This window comes from Carassius gibelio, chromosome B10, assembly GCF_023724105.1.
Source record: "Carassius gibelio isolate Cgi1373 ecotype wild population from Czech Republic chromosome B10, carGib1.2-hapl.c, whole genome shotgun sequence".
Classification (NCBI taxonomy): Eukaryota; Metazoa; Chordata; class Actinopteri; order Cypriniformes; family Cyprinidae; genus Carassius; species Carassius gibelio.
The window spans coordinates 10,461,580-10,482,244 of record NC_068405.1 but is presented as its reverse complement, the minus strand read 5'-3'; the positions used below and the strand labels follow the sequence as shown (position 1 = coordinate 10,482,244).

The 20,665-nt window shown below is 35.5% G+C and overlaps 3 protein-coding genes across 5 annotated transcripts in view; 1 reads left to right on the top strand and 2 right to left on the bottom strand.

Moving 5' to 3' along the window:
• LOC127966337 (protein turtle homolog A) overlaps nucleotides 1–3,185 on the bottom strand; it is a 29,568-nt gene extending 26,383 nt beyond the window's left edge. Inside the window, exon 1 of one of the 2 annotated variants that reach the window (XM_052567247.1) lies at nucleotides 2,643–3,185. The gene's annotated coding sequence lies outside the window, so the exon portion shown is untranslated. The remainder of the gene's footprint in view (nucleotides 1–2,642) is intronic. The other variant, XM_052567248.1, reaches the window with a different exon arrangement.
• A 717-nt stretch (nucleotides 3,186–3,902) lies between these two features.
• Nucleotides 3,903–5,845, bottom strand: LOC127966350 (transmembrane protein 230). The gene is made up of 4 exons (XM_052567266.1): nucleotides 5,620–5,845; nucleotides 5,137–5,338; nucleotides 4,935–5,057; nucleotides 3,903–4,862 (listed from the first exon to the last, which is right to left on the bottom strand). The coding sequence occupies exons 2-4, from the start codon at nucleotides 5,233–5,235 to the stop codon at nucleotides 4,722–4,724; spliced, it is 363 nt and encodes a 120-aa protein (XP_052423226.1). The 5' UTR covers nucleotides 5,236–5,338; nucleotides 5,620–5,845; the 3' UTR covers nucleotides 3,903–4,721.
• A 2,516-nt stretch (nucleotides 5,846–8,361) lies between these two features.
• On the top strand, nucleotides 8,362–16,259 carry adra1ab (adrenoceptor alpha 1Ab). Of its 2 annotated transcripts, none has more exons than XM_052567257.1 (3): nucleotides 8,362–8,495; nucleotides 12,913–13,999; nucleotides 15,598–16,259. In XM_052567257.1, exons 2-3 carry the CDS (start codon nucleotides 13,081–13,083, stop codon nucleotides 15,993–15,995), a joined length of 1,317 nt encoding a protein of 438 aa, XP_052423217.1. In that variant the 5' UTR covers nucleotides 8,362–8,495; nucleotides 12,913–13,080; the 3' UTR covers nucleotides 15,996–16,259. The 2 variants fall into 2 exon arrangements, with proteins under 2 accessions (XP_052423217.1, XP_052423218.1); XM_052567258.1 differs by lacking the exon at nucleotides 8,362–8,495 and adding an exon at nucleotides 11,906–11,957.
• The last annotated feature ends 4,406 nt before the right edge of the window (nucleotides 16,260–20,665 follow it).

The following is a 20,665-nucleotide window of genomic DNA, read 5'->3' as shown; positions in this document are numbered from 1 at the left end:
GGTTTCCTCAACGTTTTTTGACTAGCATTCAAGTTGCTATTTACTACTTGTTTCAAAACATTTAGAGAACACTCAAAAGTAACATTCCCAAAATGTTTGCTAAAGGACAAAATTAAACATGCTGTTTTCTAGGCTATAAGGTTCTAATAACTAAAACTAAATGGTCATTTTAAACATTCACACAGACTGAGAAATAATGTTTTCAATCTTAACACCATCCCAGCTAGACCAAAGTCCTACATAAATTACTAAGCACACAAAGGCTGTCTTTCTGATTTACTGTTGTAGCGCCAGTAAAATCCTATTTCTTAACCTTCAAGGGCAAGGGTTACAGCACTTCATCATTATAAATCTCTTCTAACCAGGAAGCAAATGTTGAATTATACCATTTTCTGTCTTCAAATGACACCAAACTGGGACCGTATTGTGGGATATGCTAATTCGAGGCACTGAAAGAGTTCAATTTGGCAGTCCATTCATTCTTGGGGTTTACAAAGGACAGGCTGAACTCGTGTCAGTCTATAAATCTGGCTGTGATGAGAAGGAACTGGGCTAAATGGAGTGTGAAAGCTAAATATAGACAATTCGTTACAAGCTTGAGCTTAATGCAAAAGATCACCAGTCTTTCAATTATTCACATCTGACCTATTCTACATTCAAGTAAAAAAGGACGACAATGAAACTCAGAAACGTTTTCAAAAATCTTTACTGCAGAACTCTACTCTATACGATACCTGCTTTAAATCTGTAAATTCCCAATTTATAATATTGAGTCACTGTATATTCTGTTTCACTTGATGAATGTAAAAGGAGATTCTTCATGTTGACTTTAAATGAGGCCAAAGATGTAACAAAACCTCACATAATTGTGCTCCTCTGAGATGTGGCAAAGCAATAAACTAACCTGAGAAAACATAGTAAAGGATGAAACAAACAAGAAAAATCCCCACTAGCAACCTGCAACTATTTACTCTACAAAAGCTTTTAAAACAGAAGTCGCGTCATACTGTGAAAGCGAGTCCTACTTTACAAACGCATTTGTTCACTAGAGCAAACAAACAGCTCATCTACAGCAGCTGGACCTGAAACTCAGAGGCTCAGAGCAGATTCCCTGCTGACGTGATCGCGGCTACACCGGAGCTCACGGATTTCATCAGCCAAATGGACTGGCCATTGATTTGTAGAGGTCAGAAAAGTTAACCGACTTTCCTTTTTTTTACGAAAACTTAAAAATTACCCTTTTAATGAACTCAACAGATGATGCAGCCAGATGTGCACTTAAACATCCAAACACATTTTAGAAGGATAATAGAGATTTAGCTGCTATAGCTGGATTGCTTTAGTCAATTATAAACGTATTAATCTTAAAAAATAATCATAATAATATAAATGAAAGGAATGAGATCACGGTTTGTTTAAGGAAAAACATGCAGTCAACCCAGGAGTTGACCATGAATTTGTCAGTCCTTAACCAACATGCAAATTCCTGCAGTGGTGCAAACACAAACAAAACTAAGTGACGGAAATAAGAACGTACAAATTCAAAAGTGTCAAACCCCTTAAAAAATGTCTTCAGACGTTTGGTGAGGAGAGAGAGTGCCATGTCCACGATTGTGCTGATTACAGATTATCCACTGATAATAATTTAACACCATTGCATATGCATGCATCATAATCCATACATCGCATGGGGGTGTGCATGAATGCTCACTGATTCATGACAGCTGGGATCAGACACACTCTCGGTGTAATCCAGGATAATCTGGATTCAGTGAGCCTGGAAAAAGTGACCGATTAATATCACTGTAAATAAGAGCGATGTCCTTACATTCACTGTGGTGTACTGCGAATTTGACTACCTTACACATGACTGACTCAGGATGTACACGTGAGTCAGACTGGGCTAACATCTGACCAAAAGGAAAATCCATTGTCACAACCATTGTTTACACTCAATAAGGGCTGTTTACACTCACTTAGGGAAGTTTGATCAATGAAGGCTTAATGAACTTCAATAATGGCAATACAATAAGAGTTAAATAATAAAAAAAATAATAACAAGATTAAATGTCCAAATACAGGACTGAATTCAGTTTGATTGGGACAGTTTTTGCCATCAACCTGAATTCACCTCTATGTTGTACTGTAGATGAACAGGTCAGAAACAACAACATCCTGCCAGCCTCTGCTGGGTAGATACTGGAAATTTTCCTCAACCTGCCCCCACAAATCCACTTGGACCCCTTGCAGGGGCAATTAAAAACCCTTTCATTCGTCCTCACTGAAAGGCCACTGACAGTCAACGGTTAGATAAATCCCCCAGTACTCAAACAAACAGAAAACAACAACAAAAAATTCCATTATCTTTGGATCAATAGAGCCAAATGAGCATACAAATGTAATTGCTTACGTTATACTACTTAACTTTGGCCAATGAACATGATCCTGTGCGTTATGATATGGAAAACTTTTTGATATAAATGTTCCTTCTTTCCAACCTGGTCTATCTTAAAGAACGAAACTTGTAAGTCAAGTCAAGTCACCTTTATTTATATAGCGCTTTAAACAAAATACATTGCGTCAAAGCAACTGAACCACATTCATTAGGAAAACAGTCTGAGTAAACTGTTGTTAATACTCACCGGTATCACTTCATCTATCAGCTGTGGTAAGGAGCGCTGTTTTGCGTTGAAGACGGAAAAATACCAGGATGAGAATTATTCCAAAGTAAGAATTTATACTCTCTCAGCGTTAATTCCATATCACAATCCGTTCTCAAGGACAACTTCAAACATTTTGCCAGAGATATTTCGGTTGTCCCTTCTTTCTATGAATGTAGTGAGGAGAACGAAGCGCATAAACTTTGTCTCTATGGTAGGTGTGCGCTCGCGCATCAGCGCACCTCTCGCGTTGAGTTCACTCACTCCTCCCGCTGCTGTTTCACCAAACTAATGCAAACACGGACGCGCATGCGCAGAGCGCACACGGAGAAACAAATGGACCAGTGCACACATTAACACATAATCAGCTGTCACGTCTTAAGAAAGAATCGGTTTAGTAACACAGTTACACTTAATATGTTAAATGTTTTAACAGTCGCACGACAACTTACATTCAATAAAGAAAAACGTTTTATTCATCAGCATTTTTTTTTTTACAGCGTAGCGTTTCACTAACTCTGACCTACTAATAAAGAGCAGGTGTGTCCGATGTTGTACTTTGGTCAAGATTCTAAACTTGTTTGTCATCTGGGCACACGGAAATCTCTCGTGAGACTGCAAAACAGCAGTAAACTAGTGATCTATGACGTCTCCAATAAGAGCTGGCACAGAATGTGGTGTGTGGATAAAATGATAGCTTAAGTTAAAGTTTCCCATGGGTGTTGCCATGAATTTCAGTCCAGCTAAACCATAGTATTCAAGTGTTGTATTGTCCAATACAAACACGTACTATAGTCTATTATGCTTTAATATCTTCTTAACAAAAATTATTACTAATATTATTTATCATCACGGTAAATAATACCAGTAGCCTAATGATTAATTGTTATATCCCTAGTATAAATTAGGCAACTATGCCGTAAGTGTTTTCAAAGTTTTTCTTGACTTTTTAACTCTTATTGATATAAGTCACATGTAGTTGGTCCAACACTTTCAATTACTGCCCACTGGAGGGCAGTGAGTTTCTTGTGTTTTCTCTTCAGGACAGGGAGCGTCTCTGGCTGTTGGAACACTACCCTGTTGCATATTTCACAGTATATACTTTATGATACTATGTGAAACAGTACTATGCGTTATGTACAAATGCACGTTCCAATCAGCAGTATGCTGCTAACCCTTCGTCTGCTACAATAATAAATAAAGAAATACAAATAAATCAATAAAGAATTAAATCAATACAAATAGATATCAAAAAATGTTTACTTCTCATAGCCTTTAGTGGATCTCAAAATATAACTTTTTGTTCATTCAAAAAATAAGAAGCGCAAAAAGGCGAACATTAATATTTGCTTCAAACACTTTCATGAAAATTAATAAAACCAGTTTATTCCACAAAAACAATACTGCATAGCAACTAAACTAGCAGTCAAATGTTTGGACACAACTGCTCAGACCAGTGATATGACACTTCAATATAATGCTAAGGTCATTAAAATTACAAAATAACAAATATGCAAGTGTGGGAACACAAATAAAAGTCTATGATGAAAAATTTTTTTTTTCCCAAAGTGGACGTAATCTGTTTTCTGTTCATTAGTCGCTGTAGGGAAATAACGAAAGGTATAACAAAGTGCAGTCAACTCTGAAACTTTAGTAAACACTCTTATGGGAAAAATAATGTGGATACTGAGGACTTCAAGAGGTGCATCCTGGGATACCTGTGTCCAAACATTTGACTGATAGTGTATATACAGTACATAACTGGCTTCATTACAGATAAATACATTTTCAAACTTTTAAAACAATACTTTTTCAAGTTTTATCAAAGCTACGAAAATACCAGCATATTTCTCATTGGCTTTTTATGTATTCAGCTAAAAAAAAAAATACATTTTTTGCTTAATATTGCACTTCTGTTTTCTTTTGGTAAAATAAAGATAGCTTGATACGGTCTCTCCTAGAGAAACTCAGAGTAAAAAGAGAATTAAAGTCTAAAGGCAAATCATGCAACATCTGCAGAAAACACATCAAAGTCACAGCATTCGGTATGACCAGATCCGTTCAGTCATCAAAGTCCGGGATGTCCTCGTAAGAATAACCACGGTGACCCTTGGAAGCATGGTAAGCAATCCGCAGGTGATAGATTCCGGGAAGAAAGATCAGTATGCCGATGATGAGAACAGGAATCGTGCGTTCTGGGTACTAGAACAAGACCATACATTACTTGCTAACATACTGAGAGATATTTGCATTACTGCAGTTTTGTTTACTCACCACGACATTAATGTATCCTGCCAAAAGAAGGGATCCAACAACTATCAATACAGAGCCAACAAGAAAGAGGAAGGTTGCCAGCGCAATAGCCTTGTAGGGTACTTTAGGTGGCGTTTTCTTAAACTATAAAACAGTGTTTATTCATTTATGCTACAAACAATATAATACAAATGAACTATTTTCTTGCATCAGTGTTCCTCACCTGTAGATCAATGTAGCCTTCATCACTATCAGCCAGCCTGGAGTATTTCGCCTTATCGTTTGGAGCAGCACTGGCTGTGTTGTTTTGACTTGCCATCATGATGATGTTTTAGCTTATTGGCACATGAAGATGATGAAAAGCAAGCAAACTAACGTTACACCGTGATTACCTGAGAGTGCATCCGCTTTTGATTTGGTTTATTCTGGAAACCAGAGAGAAAGTTTTTAGGCTATAATAACTTAAAACACAGTACATGCAGCTAAACTCATGATGTCTTCTATTACTTTCAAACTGTCACGTTTACGGTCTAAATAGCAGTCCACGTATTAGTTGATAACATCCTGGTGATAGTCTGTGTCAAGAGAAGTAATTCTTTAATAGATGCTATTTTATATTTAGATAACACACCCAAGAGGTTATTTATACAAACTGAGTCATATATTGTTTCTGATGGTGAGTTTATAGAAGCGTTTGTATACTCACCAGCTCGTCCTTTTTAAGAAATAACATTTCACTAAGTGACAAACAAAAAGGGGACGCGAGGTAATTTGATGCCGTTTCGAGCCGACTGAATTGATTTTTAACGGCTAACGTTACTTAGTACTTGCACCCCACTACGAAAACTTCGCTTTCTTTCCCTTGAAAACACATCTCATTCTCGTGTGGACATTGTTTACTTCCTTATTCCCATTCCAACATTCCTCTTCTTTATTTAATTTTTTTGGCATACCCCACTTACCAGAACATTACTGCCATCTGCTGGTGAGTCGGATCACAAACACTTTCCTTAACACTTTCCTTGTTCCTTCCTGCCACAAAAGAGTCAAAAGCCCAAGCAGCGCTGCGTGTTCAGCTCCTCTGCTAGCAGCTCCAGCATCATGCTGCCCATAGAAAACAGAAGCATATATATATATATAGTCTTGCTGAACTTGCTAAACTCATTCTTCTCTGAACCAACAGGAAAAGTGAAAATATTAAGAGGAAGCTGTAACTAACTGGTAAAGCAGGAAAACACTTCAAACTCTTCCAATAATTTCCTGATAATTTTTAAATATGGCATTTGGTAACTTTTGATTGTTATTATTATTATTTTATTTAATAAACAGCTTCTGAAATGCTTTGGACTGGTTTTGTAACTAACCTGAATGCCATTGATCTTCACAGGAGTGGAATTTGCTTTTTCAATATGTGGTGAAGTAAGAAGCCTGGAAAAATTATGAAAAATCAACAACAACAACAACAACAACATTAATCAGAAATTGCTTGTGACATATATTTCCCCCAAGAACAATAACTAAACTGGCTGTGGGTGTGAAGATTATATATTATACCTGAACACATTTATTATTATATTAATACAGTGCGAATATAAACACGTACTGGTATTTTTGCTCATTCTAATATTCTGTAATGGATCCATTGGACCGCATGTGCTTTCTACAGGCCAAGACACCTTTCAGGTGCTAAACCTCATTCCCCTGATCTGTTGTTTGTAAAGCGTCTAAGCGAAGATTCATTCCTTCCTCTATATTCTTTATGGTTTGTGCAACTGCTGATGTTGGCTGGCTTCCAGAGTAACCCTACAACTAAACAATAAAGGACCCTTAACATTCGCAGCACGTCTTGAGACTGCGGCTTTGAGGCAAGTGCTTCAATAGCTTAAATATTTAAGGGAGGAGATGGATGCCAAGGCATTCAAAATCAGTGCAAGCAATCTGTCATGCTTGCATTAAACTTCTGCATAAAGTTCTGCATCCAGCACAGCGGGGGGAATATGAAGAACATGAGATAGAAAGCAAACAATAGATGGACAGTGTTCACTGTATTGATTTAAGGACACTAAAGCTCATAGACACATGATCCTGCATGAATAAGCCTTCTATGATGGACATGTAGCCAAACAAAATGAGAACAAAAGGGATGCATATGTTCTTCATTCCTTTGCATTTGGAGGATTTTTTTTTTTTAATGAAAATGAATTATTTGTCATTCAGAAAGTCTTCTGTTGAATACAAAAGTAGATGTTTGGATGAATGTTAATGCTGCTCTTTTTCATACAATGGAAGTGGATGGGAGATGTCAACTCCTAAAGAACACCATCACATTTACATGACACCTAATTTGTGTTCCCATGCAGTGACAATAGAGGCACATAACTTTTGAAGAGCTGGAGGACTTTGTTCTTTTCATAGATTAAGGGCATGGATTATTGTGGTAATAGTTATGGAAACAAATCATGATGATGGATCTTTGAGAGAAAGCAATGGAGAGTTAGAGAAACGCAAAGCGACATTCACAGCCACAGGTGGACAAGCCATTTCATAAAACATAAATCATTTATTTTCTTTAGCCGTGATATTCAATTTCATTACCAAAGCTGACCTTCAGGGACATCAAGGATCAGTGCTATTGAAGTGCACCATTCTCCACCGACTGTTCATGAAGAAACTAATTGTGTTCAGAAAGCTTCATCAAACCAACAAAAAGAAGACCTAAGTCCTAAGAGGCTCAAAAAGCACTTAAGTTTTAAAATGCACATGGATCACTGACATTTATTATTATTATAATTATTATAATTATTATTATTATTATTATAATAATAATAATACTTATTATTATTATTATTATTATTATTATTATTATAGTTCAGATATATTGATCATAAAAAATGCACTTAATTCAGACAATCACTTAAATAAAACATGAATAAACATTCTGAATTAAAATTCACTTTGATCATCTTTGGCAAACTAATTTGCATAATAGCAAGAAATGTTTCACCTGAAGTCTCAAATTCTTGAAAAAAAAAGAATGTTGTCAAAACTATCATTTATTATAATTTATTAAATATGTGAGGCAAATTTCCATTATAAATATTTATATATATATTTAATATGTCTGTATTGAATGTGTCAGAAATAGCCTACAATGTTAATGTCTGTTCATACACTAATGTTTGAAAACATTTTAATTAATGATTTCATTGTATACTCATCTTTTAAAAGTGAACTTCAAGTATTATCGCACTTAAAGTTTTAGAATACTTTTTTGTGGAAATTACTAGGTTATCTGTTTGTTTTTGCTTAAATACTTCATGATATGAGTATTTCTAAGAACCTGCTTCGTTTTTTTTTTTAAGAGTCGTTTTTTAATAATCTTTAAGTGAATGTGTATGTGTGTGTGTGTGTGTGTGTGTGTGTGTGAGAGAGAGAGAGAGAGAGAGAAGGTCGAAGTGAGTAGCCTATGAGATGTTTGCACACACACTGTTGCGTCCCATCAGATTCCTCATCAGACTCGTGTTATTTATTTTATTTTTTTCTCTCAAAACTCAGACGCTTTTACAGATGTTGCTCCGAACGGTAAGTGCAATTTAATTTGAGACGGATATTTATTCAGAGTGAAGAAAACACCCGCGAATTGTTTGTTTGATTGATTGAATGAATAATTGCGAACGAGATATGCGATTATGGTAGGCTAGAAGAACCGGTGACTGAATTTGTATCCATTTGTTTAGCTCAATTACTGTTCAGTGTGGACAGCTGGTAGAACTAGCAGGCTACTCGTGTTGTCACAACTGTAATGTCCCAGTCAGGTTTTGAGTTAAATGTTCAGTCACAGTCACACAAATGCTTCCTCGTGCAGTGGTTTTGATGTATGAAAACAACACGTTTCTTAACTCTTTTAATCCCCATATTATTCTAGCTGTGTGAGAGCATTTCACTCACAAAACTGCATCTGAAAAGGAGTTATTCCTGGTCTCATAATTAAAGACGGTGAGAAATTCCAAAGTAACTCAATATGATGAAAAGAAAGTTGCAAACAAAACTATTTTCTAGTATCAGAAGTAAACCAACTATGCATAGGCTATTTATTTTTACTGTTACTGTGTTGCATTTAATGTAAAATACTTGTGATTTTCATAATGTGAATGAATCTGTTCATTCAAAGCTTGGATCACAAATACAAGTACAGTAATTACTGACATGTCTTGTGATAATGACTTATTTTACTACAACATTAATAATAGAGCATATAGCCAACGTATTACTCTGTTTTATTGCGCTTTAAAAGACATCATCTTTTGGAGACAGCAACTGGAATTAAACAGATATGGTCATGTGATCAGAATTGTGACCCTGGACCTCAAAACCAGATTTATAACAGTCTGAAAGCTGAATAAATAAGCTTTCCATCGATGTATGGTTCGTTATGATGGGACAATATTTGGCTGAGATACAGTATTTGGAAATCTGAAATCTGAGGGTGCAAAAAAATCTATACATTGAAAAAAACTGCCTTTGAATTTGTCCAAATGAATTCCTTAGCAATGCTAATCAGTAATCAAAAATGAAGTTTTTATATATTTACGGTAAGAAATTCACAAAATATATTAATGTAACAGGATCTTTTTTTGCTTTTTTTGCTTTTTTTATCTTTTAAGGTTTTACAATTGCTACAAATATCCTTCTGCTACTTATGACTATGTGTTACTTTTGTGATCCAAGGTCACACAAACACACACTCACACACACACACACACACGCATACACACACTCTTGTGACAACTTCCCATTTAAATGCCTTTGATTCTAACAAAAATAACACAGGAAGGCTTTTGGTCATAATATTTTGTCAAACATTACACTGTATAATGATATAATAAAATCATTATCCTTAAGATCCCCTCTCATTTGATAGATAGACTGAGAGTCAGCACAATCCTGATTAAAACAAAACATGACTTTTGTTTAATCAGACATTTTATGGTTTGAATGTATTCACCTAGGTTATATTTGTAAGCACAGGGCATATTAACTTCCATGTTGCCATGGTTTGTAGAAATATTGCTCTTGCCAAGACATTATAGATGTCAGTGTTGCTGTGTATAAATCTTTAAATATATTTCCCCAAGCTTTGCTTAATTAGCTTAAAAGCTTTTTTTTCTGTATGATTTCTGGCAACACATCTTAAATGGCTTTTTCCTAAGGTTTTTGGAACAGGTGCTTAGTGAAATACATATATTTTGTCCTGTATATGAGCTCCTGCAGTTAGTTCATTACACCATATTGACGAAAAGATCTGTCCTAAATTGCTTTTGTGGACTGAGGCGCCTAAACATCCGCAGGACGTGACTGCTAAACTGAAACAGTAACGTGAAGAAACAGGCACTTTTCCATCTTATTACTTATTGCAGAGGGGTTATGACTCAACTGCTTGGAGCTAAAAACATAAATGGTTCACAGCCAGATATTTAGACATTTTTATGATAATATATATATAGGCCTATTTGATCTGAATTGTGAGACTTTGATTCGTAAGTGCCTCAAAATAATAAATACAACTTTCAATTGTGATCATTCATCTGGTTCCTTCTAATGAATCATTCTGAACAGAACACAATGGCTGAATTCAGAATTGCATCCTAGCACACTGCTCTTACTATTTCTGCCATATGAAGAAATGTAATGAAACCGATGCCTCCGTCTAAATTGAACGCATAAACCACAAACTGAAAAAAATCACATACTGTAGGTATTGAATAAGACACATAACTGTTACTGTTTGGAAAGCAATGCTAAAATACTTCCAACTTAAATCACTGTAGATATTTGAGTCATTCTATAATAAGGGGTACGTCATGATGTCCATGGACTCTATTATCAATTTTATCCATTTTTAATAACTTTTGTTTATATATTTTATTTATGTATATATATCTTGCAAAAATGGCATTTGCTGTTTTTGTTTTGTCCGATTTGGTAAATGTGAGTTGTTGTTTTTTTTCTGTATATATTTCTTATAAATATTTGACCAAAATAATCATTCAATTATGAGAAAGGTGTTTTAAGAAATGTTTTGCTCATTCATCTTCATTAAATCATCAATTTTGTATGTCCGAGAAATCAGTGTCAACTGTGTTACTCCCTATAAAACCCCCTATAAATCAGCATTGGTTTGTTCCAAAGTCACATGTCCAACATCACCTGATCTATTTTCCTTTTTCTGAGGGAAATGTGAAGACAGTGTGGAAAGTCATAACTTCTCCTCTTCAGTATTTGATCTTTATTATTGTCTACACATAGAGTAGATTAATTGACCATAAACTGTGATGTTCTGGTGAACTTGCATCACATATGAAGAGAAAGAGTATAAAAACAGAAGTTAATGAAGGTCATGTACTAACTATTCCTTGGTCAGCAGTTTGCACAAGGCTTACCTTACCTGTCAACCGTGTTACCCATTAACGGTAACACAGTTGACAAGGATTAACACAGTTGACAATATTGGCAGTTTAGTCACAATTTATGCTCCAACTGAGTGTTGTTGGTAAAATAAATATCCACAAACTATTTTCATTACACAGAATCTCCATAGGAATTGCCTAAAACCATGGAAAATAATGGATAAACTTAACTAATCTATCACAGCCACACTTTCTATGAACTATGTATCCATAATATTATATGCATATTATATTCACATATGTCAAGGATTAAAAAGCATTCATAATTCCTAATGATTGACATAAACCTATACGATGTTATTGTATAAGTCCTTACAACTTGAACTGGCATGATGCATTAGAAAACGTCATTTACCTTCTTAATAAAATAGATTTATTTATTTATTTATTTACGTTATAATATATATTATTATAATGTGTGTGTGTTTAGAATGCTTTATGGATACTAAGTTCATTCTTACCTGTCAACTGTGTTACTTTTTCAGCTGTGTTATTGGTGGTTTTCATGTTATAAATCTTTTATATGTGAACTAATCCGTCAGAAAAAAAGATGAAGATATCGAGATGGATGACTTTGGTAAGGATGGTGAATAACACTAAATTCAGCCTACTGTGGATTTATGTTAAAGAAAAGTATCATCCTTCATGATAGCATCCCAATGTACACCCATTAAGAAGCTCCAATTCATATTTTCAAATCGGTTAGATAACCTCAAAAACTCCGGGAATAGACTCAAAAACTTTCAAACAAATGTGTACGTGGGACTTCATTCATGTTTCATTTGACACAACATGTGTCTGTAACACACTTTACAAAATAATTAATCAAATGTTAATTTTAATTAACATATTTAAAAAGGCATTAGCGCTTAAGCTTGCCAAACAATTTATTTAGCACATTATATTATTCAACCACCTAATCTATTTATCAAAAAAGAATACTGATTTTCTGACTTTTTGGCTGTCATGAAATGTACCCCTAAATATAGAATGACTCATTTATTAATTGTTGATATGTCAAGATGTAGGTAAAGATACATATCCACAGGGTTGCATTAAAAAGGTAAAAAATAAAATAAAATAAATCAAACTTTAGAAAAATAGCATTCTTTTTCATAAATCACATCATATAGGTCATGGACTGATTCATTCAAATTTGTTTGTGAATCAGTCTAAATTCAATTTAGTTATTGAATGAATCATGGATTAAATCATCCAGACAACTCACTCTCTCACTGAACTGGATCATTCACTCACTGAACAGCAGGTTATTTAGCTTGACTCAATTCAACAACTTTTACTGTTTTATTTGTACTTCTGGAAAGCAATGGTACAATTTGTATTCATTAAGATTAGGGCTAGGGTAAAAAAAAACACACACAAAAAAAAACCCACATTGGAATAAAAAAATACTGTATGGGGAAAATAAATAACATTGTTAATTTAGCATGCTAGCATACACCAATTCCCACAGTGGCCTTTGGTCCTGCCAGAAACGGTGCTTATACTTTTTCTTTTCTTTTCTTTTTAAGGTTGCAATATCACAACAACTATGATGGCTAATGGCTGATATCAAAAGAGATCCCTGAGAACATGAAATGTGAGTTTCAAGTGTTTTAAAGCGTGACACTACTAGCTTGTGTTGAATCCACAAACATATTAAAAGTAGTGGATGGTTATTACTAGAGCTTAACATAGAGATGACCAACGTGCTTCCAGCAGAAGATAACATAAATTTAACCTTTTTCCCTGAGACCTGTCCCAACTGTACTGTGATAGCTGCGTTTGACATAGACATCACCAAGACGCTGGCTCTGGGCCTGGTGCTGGTGCTCTTTATAATATTCGGTGTGATGGGGAACATCCTGGTCATCCTCTCTGTGGTGTGCCATCGCCACCTCCGTTCCGTGACGCATTATTTTATCGCCAATCTGGCTGTTGCAGACCTGCTTCTGAGCTCCGTGGTCCTCCCGTTCTCTGCTGCATCTGAAGCCTTGGGCCGTTGGGTGTTCGGCCGTCCTTTGTGTAACGCCTGGACTGCTCTTGATGTGCTGTGCTGCACAGCGTCCATCCTCAGCCTCTGCATGATCTCTGTGGATCGCTGCATGGCTGTCAGTTACCCGCTGCGGTACCCTTCCTTGGCTACCGGTCGAAGGGCACTGGCTGTAGTGGCAGCTCTATGGGCTCTTTCGGCTGCCATCTCCGTCGGTCCACTGTTCGGATGGAGGGAGCCCATGCCGGAGGACGAGTCGGTGTGTAGAGTGAACGAAGAGCCAGGATATGCCATCTTCTCTGCCGCATGCTCCTTCTACTTGCCGTTGGCAGTGATTTTGGCAATGTACTGCAGGGTTTATGTGGTGGCCCGGCAGAAGACTCGTTCTATGAGTAAAGGCAGGCAGACAAATGGGTTAACTGAGCACGGAGTGACCCTGCGGATCCACTGTCGAAACGCCCAGCAGGCCGCCGGGAAGGAGGCAGCGGCGCGCTTGAAGAACTCGCACTTCGCCTTCATGCGTCTGCTTAAGTTCTCGCAGGAGAAGAAGGCGGCCAAGACTCTGGGGATTGTGGTGGGATGTTTCGTCCTCTGCTGGCTGCCTTTTTTCCTAGTGCTGCCCATAAGTGAGTATAAAATAAATGATTGTGTGAACACATAGCAAAGCCCATCCAAAAATAAAATAAAATTAATCTGTTCTAAATATTATATTATACATTTACCTATTAATTTATAAATGTACAATATTTATTTGTTAATATGGTTTCATTTAATGGAGTCACACCACATAACATTTTCAAAGATGAACTAACATTGTTTTTGTTATAAAAGAATCAATGATGTAATATTTTCAGTGACTTTTTGTTTTGTTTTGCTTTTTGTATTATATTTTGTGTTTTGTTTTTTATTTTATTTAGTTGTTTTGTTTGTTTTTTTCTTTGTATTTGGTCACGCTACACATCTTTGATTTTTCCCCAAAATATCAAGCAGTTTGTTTAAATACATTTGTTTTTTAGTAAAAAGTAATAAAAATAATGGCAAATTATTTAAGGTTTGTTTGTGAAAGTACAAATGAAATTTTAGAGATAACTAGTTTGAAAGCTACAAAACAAAAAAAGCTTGTTTTGTTTTGCTTCTCTTTTTTGTTTGTTTTTTTTCAACATTTTGCTGACACCACACAATTTTTCTTTAATTGTATTTATATACATACACACACACACAAACACACACACACACACACATATATATATATATATATATATATATATATATATATATATATATATATAATTTTTTATATTAGTTTTGTTTTTCTTCAAAATAAAGATGATAAATGATTATGCCAAATACGAGATGAGTTTTAAGTTACCGCAGAGGGGAGATTATCATAAATATCAACAGGCACAAATTAATATCTTAAATTTGGGTCTGTTCCTCATATAAATCTGCATAAGTGTCATTTTAGCTGTTTCCTCCTCATTCATTTGAATTGCTCAGAAAACAGCCAGAAGAAAAAAAATCTGAATTGTATCCACATGGGGGTGAGTAAACAATGACCGGATTTTGTTGAAACTGCAATAACTCAAAGAACATACTTCTCTGAATCTTCTGTCATTTTAAATGAGGCTTATGAGCGCACACACTGTTTTCCAGTGAAACATTAAATTCATTTTCTGTTGTTTATGCTCACCCATGTTTCCAAACGACCCAGTGTTCTCCCACAATATGCCTACGTGCGTAAACAGCATTGACATAATCCTTGCTGGGCCTTTTAGATTGCATTTAAATGAGCTTGTTCACAACAACAGAATGAATTATGAAAGAAAGAGAAAGTATTGCACTCTGTTTCAACCTAGAGACGAGGCTTTTATATGCTAAACAGCAGCCCTAGTTCAGAAAACCATCTCTTGTAAGGATTCCACATGTGTTTGCAGGCAATTCATTTGAGCTTTCATTGAATGTTTGATGGAAATGCAGCTTAATTTATCAGCCTGTGTGTTTAGTAATTGGACAGCTAAGATTCTATGAGTCAGTCAGTCATTTTTGCACTGAATTGAAAGCTTTCAAAATACTGGAGGAAATGCACAGATCAAAGCAAAGCCTTTGAAAATATGAAACATCCAAAACCATTTGACCCTCCGTCTTGAGGTGATCCTTATGAATGACGGAGATATCTTGCTGCATGTAGTAATTACATTTTTTCATTCTTTCTGTGTCTCCAAAGGCTCCATCTTCCCGTCCCACAGACCCCCGGACACTGTCTTTAAAATTACTTTCTGGCTGGGCTACTTCAACAGCTGCCTCAACCCCATCATCTACCCGTGCTTCAGTCAGGAGTTCAAGAAGGCCTTCCTGAACGTTCTCCGTGGCCACTGCCTCAGCAGAACGCACAGGACCTGGAGCCCCCCGGCCTCTGCACGAGACCCTGTGCATAGCCCCAAATCTGCACAGTGTTTCCCATCTACATCTACTGACTCCGGGAAGCCTACTAATGCATCACTTGTCACTAATAAGAACTCATATACTGCACATAGCAGCAGTGCTCTGAATGCACCTGAAACATCTCTGACAATGAAAGTTCATCAGGTTTCCATATGCAAGATGTACGGTGAGGCTGTGTGAAATGATTTAAAAAGAATATATTTGTATTCAGTTTTTTAAAAGAGTTTACAAAGCCACTGTGGAATGGAACAAAAATGACCGGGGATCTAGTTAGTTGTCGTATACAGGAGCACCACCATGTGGCAACGTCTATGACATGCATCTGCACTTTAGTGAAGTTTAGCTGTGAAGATTCACAATCTGGAGTGTAACAATTCTGCTTGGTAATGAAATAACTGTGGACAGAGTTATTTGACTTGTGCAAATACAAATAGACAAATTTTTCATGTGTTTTGCATATTTTAAATTACACATTGCATTGTATTGTGTCAGTTGAATGAAATATATTTTCTGCCGGGGCAGTAATTGTTTTTCTTACAGATTTTTTTTCTTAGATTGTACAACAGTATTATTAAAATGTTATGTTAAAAAATATACTTTTTTAATTTATAAATGTATAATATTCATTTATAAATATGGTTACAAATTTATGGAGCCGCACCACATTACATTTTCTAACCTGAACTAACATTGTTTTGGTCTTAAAATGATCAATTATGTCATATTTTCAGTGATCATTTGTTTTGAATTTTGTTTTAGCGTTATGTTTTGTTTTTTAGGTTTTTATTTATTTACACTACAGAACTTATCTTTTCCCCTAAAATATTAAGCTATTTTATATATACATAACTTTAGTTTTTAGTAAACAATGATAGTATATAATGGCACATTATTTAAGGTTTGATTGTGAAAGTTCAAATGAGCTTTTTCTACATTTTGGTATATATATATATATATATATATATATATATATATATATATACAGTATATGATTCAGATATCACATCTCGTGATATATGATGAATTTAATGATATGTTAACAGACTATGAAAGGATTCAATGTAAGATCTCCACTTAATTCTGGTGCATTCTAATTCTTGATGCATTATTATTTATTATACAAATTGTACAAATGGCTGCAATTTAAGAACCGAGAAGAAAACAATTATTTTCTTACTTTTATTAGCTTTTCTTGTTTGTAACATCTCCTTCCAAGGGGTTTCGACACATTTTCAATAGCAAGCAAACATCCTCAAACAGCACAGCCAACAGAATAAACACCAGCACACGACAAGTTCACTTCTGGAGAGGTGAAAGAGAGGAATTGGGATTATAAATCACTGGCAGTCTCAAACTGAACAATCTTTCAGTTCCCATCTGCATTTTACATAGATTACATACCACGCATAGAAGAACATTCAAGCGTACATAGCAAAATGTGTGTAGTGTTAGTGCCAACAGCTGCTCTGGGATCAGAGGAAACGCTTAAGGCATGTTTCATTTGAACTCTTGCATATGCTCATATGACCGACAAGGAAAATACATGGAAACCTCACATAGGACAATTCTGTTCTCAATTTATGCCATATCTTCATACCAACTTCAATGAGATAAAACATCTTCACATTTTTGACTTTTTTTTAAAATGAAAATTAAACAAATCATTACATGTAAATCTGAGAAGCACAAATCTTATTTATACAAAAACAAAGTAAACAAATTGTAAAAAAAGAAGAAGAAAAAAATGAGTAAGACGGAATTTATCTTGAATTAAATGTATTACCTTAACTTTTTGATTCTGTTTTCCATCTTAGTAAGTTTTTTTTTTCTTTCAAATGACAAAAATACCAATAAAGAAGAAAATCGTCTCTCAAACCATCAGCATGCACTTCAGAATGTGCCACCATGCAAGAACGGCGGGAAAGGACAAAGTCTTTTTTTAACAGTGGGTACTGTATATGGTTTGTGTTACACTGTAATCACATCTTAGCTGAAATGATCCAGTCATTCAGTGTTGTTTTAATATCAGCAGGCCCAGAAGGGTTGCTAAGGGAATGCTTCCGATGTGTAACATGTTGCCATGACAAATAAAAGACTTAGATCCTGTTGTCTAGCAGGGACAGTTGTCATAGGAACAGAGGAAAAGCAATGAGGTCAGCAAGAAATGACCGAGAAACAGGAAGAAAGAAAACAATCATAACCGTCATGAGGTGATAGACTCTATGGGGCCTGCAGCAGCCATTGAGACGAATGAATCATTATAACCTCACGCAACCCTCCTCCGTTTGAGAGGCACATTCTGACAGCACAAAGATGATAAGACTTTCTCTTGCTGTAGTTTCGCTTAACTCACGATTTTTTTAACGAACCTAAAATACATGACCAAAGCTAATTTAGAATGGAACATTTGAGTGAGTACAGGGTGGTCTTTAAGAAATTATCACTTTTATTTTGAATTAAATGCATTTTTCTCACCCCATTAATACAGGCTTACACAAGAAAGAAAGAAAGAAAGAAAGGCCCTAAATTCTGTGACAAGGGAAGTCTGCTTTTATTACTATTGCGACATATTTACTATAGAACAAGATTTTGATTTATTTGTGTTTCTTTTCAGAATACATTTCCAAGAGCGCCCTCTCGAAGAGGACATGTTAGTGGGTAAAAATATATGTGAAGAAAAAAATATTGAAATACTTTTGTGTTCACTTGCTAAATGTAGTGCCCCTTCGCAAAAAGCCCATTGCATTTCTATTGAAATTCTTCACTAGCTCTTAACATATCTGCTTTTGCGCAAAAGATTACGTTCACTCGTAGAACTCCGGCTTGCAAAACCATCGAAATGTAGTTTGTCTTCCCACCACATGTCATCAACATTAACATGTTTTGTTTCTCTGGGTAACACAAACAGTTTGCAAGAGAACCCAGACACATTAAAAGGGTCCTATTATGCTCTTTTACAAAGTCTTGATTTTGTTATGGGGGTGTATAGAACAGGCTCTCATAATAGGTTGTTCGAAAAACACATTATTCTTCACATATTTTTACATTATTACTACACTTCTCTCCCACATGAACGGCTGGAAGAGTTCCTGCATCAAATGAAAGATTGCAATCTGAAATAAGAAATGTGTATAATTGGTCAGCTGGGCCAGTGTGTTGTGATTGGTCAGCTGGGTCAGTGTGTTGTGATTGGTCAGCTGGGCCAGTGTGTTGTGATTGGTCAGCTGGGCCAGTGTGTTGTGATTGGTCAGCTGAATCAAATCAATTTGATTGCTATTTAAACCCAGATGATAGTAACCACTCTAAGTTTGTCTGCTTTGGGAAAGCTAGTGTGTCTCCCACATAGTGATAACACTCTTTGCCTTCTCTAGTGCAGCTCAACCAGGTCTCATCCGATTTGTTGGTATTTGTGATATCACAAATCCCAGAAAATATGCATTGTAGTCCAAACGAGTCGTTCGTTGTAGTTTTTGAAAAGTGATGTCCGTTAAATAAAATTTCTCCTTTTAAAGTGGACTTTTAGCTTTGTAAATTTGCAGATGTTTTTTTTTTAAGCTTAAACAGTAACAATTACCAACTAACTAAAGTGGAAAGGTGAAAAAGCATAGTAGGACCCCTTCAAAACATAGGCCTATAGTTAAATTACTAAAGTTTTGCAAGTGAACGCAGATGTTTTCAGAACAACGCAAAGTTTTCAGAAGAATGTGTTAACACTAAGTTTCTCTGGGGAACGCAAAAATATATATATAATAATAATAACAATAATTAATAAAATCAAATAAAATTGTGAGAGAACTTTTGAAATATAGTTTCTCCTCCAACCACGTCTGACTAAACGTACATTTTACAAGCGAATGCAAAGTTTCTCTGGGAAAGGCGGAAATTCAAAAGCACTGACATCCCCATCTCAAGTTTTTCCCCCTAACAGAAAGTCCATTTAGCAGCTCCATATCCTCAGTTTGGAACAGTCAGCTGTGTGTCTTCCAGTACACAGTAAGTATACAACAACCAAGCAGCATTAGACATTTAAGTTTAAACCCTGTCAGCGCTGGAATGAATCAGAGCTTGTGTGTGTGTGTGTGTGTGTATTTCTCTGTTGAGTCACAGAGGAAAAGGCAAGCAATGGAGAATGATGATACCGGCCAAGATTTTGTCGATGTGCATGAGGGAAAAGAAAACAGCTGGAGGACGGGTTTACTAAATGAAAAACAGACTAGCCTATACAAAAAAAAAAAAAAAAAAAAGTCCCGCCATTGCCAATCCATAGTGAGATTTAAGCAAGGCACATTAAAACCAGTTAATGTCTTTTTATTAACATTTTTACTTTCTATCATCCCTTCTTTGTCTGAGCTGAACATAAGCTATAGCACCAGCCACAAAATGTGGATTATCATTACTTAGATATATCTAACTAATCTATAATGTACTTATAAGCAGATAAAACACTTCAAACATCTTTCTCCTAACAGCAAAATAATTAAAAATATAGATGACTAATCTGGTACTACACTGTTATTTGTCCAATCAAATGCTTTCTAGAAAGACTGTGTCCCTCCCCCAATACCAAACAACCAACTAGTGTTACTAACTAAATTACATACCTAAAGCCTGGTTCTTTCAAAAAAAGAGATGATCCTTTCAGTGTATCCAGTCCAAACTTATTGTTTCAAAAGGAAATGCATCAAACACAGAAGAAAACTGATACTGTGCTAGCTGTATTAGCTAACCTAGATTACTAGCTTTTTAAGAATTTTTTTTTTTTTTAGGTTGGAAGAAGCTTGAAAGAAAAACAGATACAAAATTATAAACTCTCATTCATTCTTTGATAAAATAAAATAACACCACAAATA